At 64.8% G+C, this 6283-nt stretch overlaps 1 protein-coding gene across 1 annotated transcript in view; it reads right to left on the bottom strand.

Annotated features, from left to right (window-relative positions):
* SHKBP1 (SH3KBP1 binding protein 1) overlaps positions 1–6283 on the bottom strand; it is a 15899-nt gene that overhangs the window by 1714 nt on the left and 7902 nt on the right. The window contains exons 17-30 of the mRNA XM_010567197.1: positions 5675–5806; positions 4889–5014; positions 4685–4810; positions 3759–3878; positions 3553–3678; positions 3347–3472; positions 2472–2594; positions 2260–2391; positions 1865–1996; positions 1384–1509; positions 1177–1299; positions 643–711; positions 428–556; positions 24–85 (exon numbers count right to left, since the gene is read on the bottom strand). Of these exons, the coding sequence (XP_010565499.1) occupies positions 24–85; positions 428–556; positions 643–711; positions 1177–1299; positions 1384–1509; positions 1865–1996; positions 2260–2391; positions 2472–2594; positions 3347–3472; positions 3553–3678; positions 3759–3878; positions 4685–4810; positions 4889–5014; positions 5675–5806 (1652 nt within the window). The remainder of the gene's footprint in view (positions 1–23; positions 86–427; positions 557–642; positions 712–1176; positions 1300–1383; positions 1510–1864; positions 1997–2259; positions 2392–2471; positions 2595–3346; positions 3473–3552; positions 3679–3758; positions 3879–4684; positions 4811–4888; positions 5015–5674; positions 5807–6283) is intronic.

The following is a 6283-nucleotide window of genomic DNA, read 5'->3' as shown; positions in this document are numbered from 1 at the left end:
CAGGAACAATAGTAGGAGCCCACCGTGTTGACGCAACGACCCCCCAGGCAGGGCTCTGCCTCCTCTGCCCCGCACTCGTCGTTATCTGGGGGGGGGAGAGGGGCAGAGGGTTAGGCAGGGGGGGCAGGCAGGGGGTCAGGGTGCACGAAAGGGGTCAGGGTGCAGGCAGGGATTGGGGTGCAGGCAGGGGGTCAGGTTGCAGGCAGAGGTGAGAGTGAAGGCAGGGATTGGGGATGCAGGCAGGAATTGGGGTGCAGGCAGGGATTGGGGTGCAGGCAGGGGGTCAGGGTGCAGGGAGAGGTGAGGGTGAAGGCAGGGATTGGGGATGCAGGCAGGAACTGGGGTGCAGGCAGGTAGTCAGAGGTCAGGGTGCAGGCAGGGATTGGGGTGCAGGCAGGGGTGCAGGCAGGAGGGGGGGGGGTCTCACCCACGCACTGCAGGTGCTCCTGCTCATAGTAGTAGCCGCTGGGGCAATAGCAGCTGAAGCCGGGGGAGGCATTGAGGCAAACCCCCCCCCGGCAGAGCTGGGGCCCAAAGAGCTGGCACTCGTCCACATCTGGGGGGTACGGGCAGTGTCAGGGGGTCCCCAAAGAGAGGGGGGTAACCCAGTGGGCACCAGGCCCGGTTGGGGGGAGCACTCACCTGCCGGCGAGTCTTGGGGGCCGGTGGGGGCTCGGCCGTGCCCATGCGGGCAGATGGCAAGGTGATCGTCTTGGGGGGGGGACAGACGATGTGGTCACCAAGATGGGTCCTGCCCATACCCCCCCCCCCCTGCCTGTACACCCTCTCCTCTGCCTGTACACCCTGATCCCTGCCCGTACACCCCATCCCCTGCCCACGCACCCCAATCCCTGCCCACGCACCCCCTCCTGCCCCCGCCCCAAACCCATGACACCGCCAGCACGCCCACGCCAAGGGCTGAACACCCCAACTGAGGGGGCTGGACCCCAGGGGGGTGGCGGGGCTTTGGGGTGTTGAGGAGGGGGTCCAGGGGGGTCCTACCGGTGCCGGGGGTCGGGCAGGGCTGGGCAGGGCATTGGGTGCCCCAAGCCCAGCCCAGGCTGCAGCAGCATTGCTGCTGGGTGACGTTGGGTGCCAGCACCCCACAAGCTTTGCTGAAACAGGCGGCCATGCCGGGGGGCTGGGGAGGGGTTTGGGGGGCAGGAGGGGGGACACAACGCCCCGTCACAGGGTCAAATTCATCCCGGCTGTCGGGGCAGAGGCAGAGGAAGGAGCCTTCGACGTTCTCGCAGCGTTCAGCCCCGCAGACCCCCCGTAACGTCTCGCATTCATCCACATCTGCAGGAAACGAGATTAGATTGGGGCGGGGGAGGGGGTCCCCAGGTGTCATCGTCAACCCTGACCCAGGTCCCCCGGCCGTACCCACGCAGTGGTGGCCATGGCGGGCGGTTTCGTAGCCCGGGTCGCAGGCACACTGGAAGGAGCCGGGGAGGTTGTGGCAGGTGGCGTGGGCTCCGCACAAGGTCCCGTTGGAACATTCGTCCACATCTGAGAAAGGGGGTGGGAATGTTTTTTGGACGGATGGTCTGTGGTGGGTGACCCCACAACCCTAGCGTGGTGCTGAGCCCACCCTGGTGTTGGGCTTCTGCGTCTCTGCGCAGCGTGGGGTTGGCCCTCGGTAGCCCTGTGCCCCGCAGCATGGGGCTCGATGTGCCCCACGGCATGGACCTCCTTGTACTCTATCCCATGACATGGCATGGTCCTTGCTGTCCCCCATGGTTCTTCTGCAACCTTGCGCCCCATCGCATGGTTCCTCTGCCCCTCTGAGCCCCATGGCACGGTGTCCCCATCCCCTATGGCATGGTCCCCTAACGCCCCCAGTGCTGCCCACCCTGGCACTCACCGACGCAGTCCCCGCCATCACCAAGCCGGTAGCCAGGCTGGCAGTCGGTGACGCAGCGGTAGGAACCGGGGATGTTGTCGCAGCGTTGGGCACCGCAGAGGCTGGCACCGTACTCCTGGCACTCGTCCACGTCTGCGGGGACAGGGGGGACACCCCAGGGCCAGCCGGGGGGCACGGCAGGCTGGGGACACCGGGGATGCCCCGGCTCCAGGCCAGGAGCAGCCCCATGTCCACCTTGGTCCCCATGCCCATCCCAGTCCCAGTGCCCATCCCAGTCCCCACGTCCATCCCGGTCCCCATGCCCACCCCAGTCCCCATCCCAGTCCCCATGCCCACCCTCGTGCCCATGCCCGTCTCACTGCCCATGTCCATCCCAGTACCACCCCGGCACTCACCGACACAGTCCCCGCCGTCACCGGCGCGGTAGCCGGGCTGGCAGTCGGTGACGCAGCGGTAGGAACCGGGGATGTTGTCGCAGCGCTGGGCACCACAGAGGCTGGCACCATACTCCTGGCACTCGTCCACGTCTGCGGGGACAAGCCACCCTCGATGCCAGCCCCTTGGGGGGGATACCAGTCCCTCCCTGGGGACAGCTGCAGCCCCTCACCCTGGCACAGGGCCTTGTCGGCGTCAGTGCGGAAACCCGCCGGGCAGTGACATTCGAAGGAGCCGTCGGTGTTGGCACAGCGGCCGCCCTCGCAGACACCCCCGCGCTGGCACTCATCCACGTCTGCCGGGGGGGGACATGGGGTGATGGGGGGCATGAGGAGAACCGCGGTGGGCACGGGGACTGGGATGAGCATGAGGACATGGGGACTGGGATGGGGACCAGGATGGGTATGGGGACATGGGGACCAGGAGGGGCGTGGGGACTGGGATGGGCACAGGGACTGGGATGGGCATGGGGACATGGGGACTGGGACAGGTATGCAGACCTGGATGGGTATGGAGACATGGGGACTGGGATGGGGACCAGGATGGGTATGGAGACATGGGCACTGGGATGGGCACAGGGACTAGGATGGGCATGGGAAGATGGGGACTGGGACAGGTGTGGGGACCAGTATGGGTATAGGGACATGAGGACTGGGATTTGGCATGGGGACAGGTATGGGGACCAGGATGGGTATAGGGACACGGGGACCGGTAAGGGTGTGGGGACATGGGGACTGGGATGGGCACAGGGACTGGGATAGGTATGGGGACATGGGGACTGGGATGCATACAAGAGACCAGGATGGGCATGGGGACTGGGGTGGGCATGGGGAGCGGAATGGGCATTGGACATGGGGACCGGGATGGCCATAGGTACCTCACGGTGGGCACAGGGACTACGAGGGGCACAGGGGACCAGGATGGGCATGGGGACTATGACTGGCACAGGGACTGGGATGGGCAGAGGGACTGGGATGGGTATGGGGACCATGACGGGCACGGTAAGCATGTTGGGCAGAGGCGGGGGGGGGTGCGGGTGTCACCCACCAGCACAGGCGGTGCCCTGGGGGGTGCTGGTGTAGCCCTGGGCACAGAGGCAGGTGTAGGAGCCCTCGGTGTTGAGGCACTCGCCGTGGGGGAAGCAGAAGTCGCCCTCCAGGCACTCATTGACGTCTGTGGGCATGCCACGCTGTCAGGGCAGGCGACAGTGGTGGGGGGAGACATGTGGTGATGCTGCGAGGGTCCCCACTCACCTGCGCATGGACCACCGCCGGCGCCCACCCGGTAACCGCGCTGGCACTCGCAGAGGAAGGAGCCCTCCGTGTTGGTGCAGCGGCCGTGGGGACCACAGGGGGAACCCACTGTGCACTCATCCACATCTGGGGGGGCAAAAGGGTTACGGAGGGGTCTCGGGTAGGATTTTGGGGTGCTCCTTGCAGGGGGGACGGGGTGAGGGTACCTGCACAGCGGCTGCGGTGGAGCTGGAAGCCCTCACGGCAGGGCTGGCACTGGAAGGAGCCCGGGGTGTTGATGCACTCTTGGCCAGGGCAAGCAAGGTGGTTCTCGCACTCATCGATATCTGTGTGGGATGGAGAGGTTGGGGTACTGGCACGGTGAGCCTGTGGTGTGGTGACCCCATGGCACGTTGATCTCATGGCATAGGGAGACCGTGGCATAGGGAGACCACGGGAAGGTGAGCCCATGGCACAGGGAGACCTTGGTATGGTGAGCCCATGGCATAGTGAGTTCATGGCACGGTGATCCTATGACATGATGACCCCCAAGACATGGTGACCTCATTGCACAGGGAGACCATGGCATGATGACCCTGAGACATGGTAACCCCATGGCATGGTGACCTCATTGCATGCGGAGATCATGGCAAGGTGACCCCATGGCATGGTGACTCCATTGCACCTGGACACCACGGCATGGTGACCCTGTGGCATGGTGTCCCCTTGGCATGGTGAGCCCATGGGCCAGTGTCCCCAAAGACTGCTGACCCCCATGGGATGGTGACCCTATGACATATCGAACCTATGGCATGGTGAACTCATTGCACCGGGAGAACATGGCATGGTGACCCCATGGCACGGTGATCCCATAGCATGGTAACCCTACGGCACAGTCACCCTATGGCTTGATGACCCCAGGGCACGGAGACCCCATGGAATGATGACCTCATGGCACAGTGACCTCATCTCATGGTGAGCCCATGGCACCATGATCCTATGGTAGGGCGATCCCAAGGAACGTTGACCCCATGGCACCATGACCCTATGGTAGGGCAATCCCAAGGAACGTTGACACCATGGCATGGTGACCCCACACCACGGCGACCCCCCATCATGGCACAGACCTGTCCCCCCCCGTCCCCCCACTCACCCTGGCAGGGCTCATCCGGCGCCGTCCCCCGGTAGCCAGCGGGGCAGGTGCAACGGTAACCACCGGGCAGGTTCTCGCAACGCCCATGGGTGCAGGGTGGGGGGCTTTGGGCACACTCATCCACATCTGCAGGGACACGGGCCAGGTTCAGGCCACCCAAGGACCCTGGCGTCCAGGTGGGTGGCACCCAGGGTCCCCACTGACCTTGGCAGTCAGTGCCAGCGGCACTGGGGCGGTAGCCGGGGGAGCAGAGGCAACGGTAACTCCCCACCGAATTCTCACAGCGACCATTGGGGCAGGGCCGGGGGCTGCGCCGACACTCGTCCACGTCTGGGGAGAGCACAGGGTGGGTGGGTGGGTGCAAGGAGGGGTGGGTGCACGGAGAGGTGGATAGGAGAGATGGGTGCATGGAGAGGTGGGTGCATGCATGGAGAGATGGGTGCTCAGAGGGATGGGGGGGTTCACGGAGCAATGGGTGCATGGAGAGATGGGTGGGTGCGTGGAGAGATGGAAAGGTGGGTGCGTGGAGAGGTGGGAGTTTGGAAAGGTGGGTGCTCAGAGGGATGGGTGGTGCATGGAAAGGTGGGTGCACTGAGAAATAGATGGGTGCATGGAGAGGTGGGTGCATGGCGAGATGGGTGCTCCGAAGGATGGGTGGGTGCATGGAGCAATGGGTGCATGGAGAGATGGGTGGGTGCCTGGGGAGATGGGTGGGTGTATGGGGAGATAGACGGGAGAAGTGAGTGCGTTGAGAAACAGATGGGTGCATGGAGAGGTTGGTGCCCAGAGGGATGGGGGGGGGCAGTGAGTGGGTGCCCAGGGGGATGGGTGGGCGCATGGAGCGATGGATGGGTGCCCAGAGAGCTAGACAGGAGAGGTGGGTGCACGTAGAGGTGGGTGGCTGCACGGACAGACGGATGGACAGGGCCCATCGTGTCCCCATCAGCCTGGAGCTCCCCCCACACACACTCCCCCCCCCACTGCCCTCACCGATGCAGTGGGTGCCCTGGGTGCTGAGCCAGAAGCCGGGGTGGCAGAGGCAGGTGTAGCCGCCCTGACGGGGGACGCAGCGCCCGGGGCCGCAGATCTGGGGGTTCCTCTCGCAGACGCTGCCGACGGCTGCTGCAAAAGGCGGGGGGTAACGGCGACGGGGGGTGGGGGGGCCTAGGCACTTGCGCGTGCAACCGCGCACGCTCGTGCAAGCACCATGGAGTGCATATGTGCAACGGTGCATGCTTGCAACTGCGCACACGTGCAAGGCCGCGTGCATGCACGCACGTGGGTGCAACCCCACACGCCTGCAGCCCTGTGTGCAACTGTGCATGTGTGCAGCTCGGCGTGCACACAACCGTGCGTGTTTGCATGCGCAACTGTGCATTTGTGCAGCTGTGCAAGAGTGAAACCACACAGGCACGTGCAACAGTGCACGTGTGCAACCATGTAGTCTCTCCTTGTATGCAATGGTGTGTGTGTGCAAGCACGCACGCATGTGCAACTGTATGGGGGTGCACCCACGCATGCACCTGCTTGTGCATGCATGCAACTCTGCACGTGTGAGACCACGCACGTAGGTGCAACGGAGCATGTGTGGAACCCTGC

The sequence above is a fragment of the Haliaeetus leucocephalus genome, unplaced genomic scaffold, assembly GCF_000737465.1.
Source record: "Haliaeetus leucocephalus isolate CR32 unplaced genomic scaffold, Haliaeetus_leucocephalus-4.0 Scaffold227, whole genome shotgun sequence".
NCBI lineage: Eukaryota > Metazoa > Chordata > Aves > Accipitriformes > Accipitridae > Haliaeetus > Haliaeetus leucocephalus.
The sequence above is the reverse complement of the archived record's forward strand: the minus strand, read 5'-3'. Positions and strand labels throughout refer to the sequence as shown.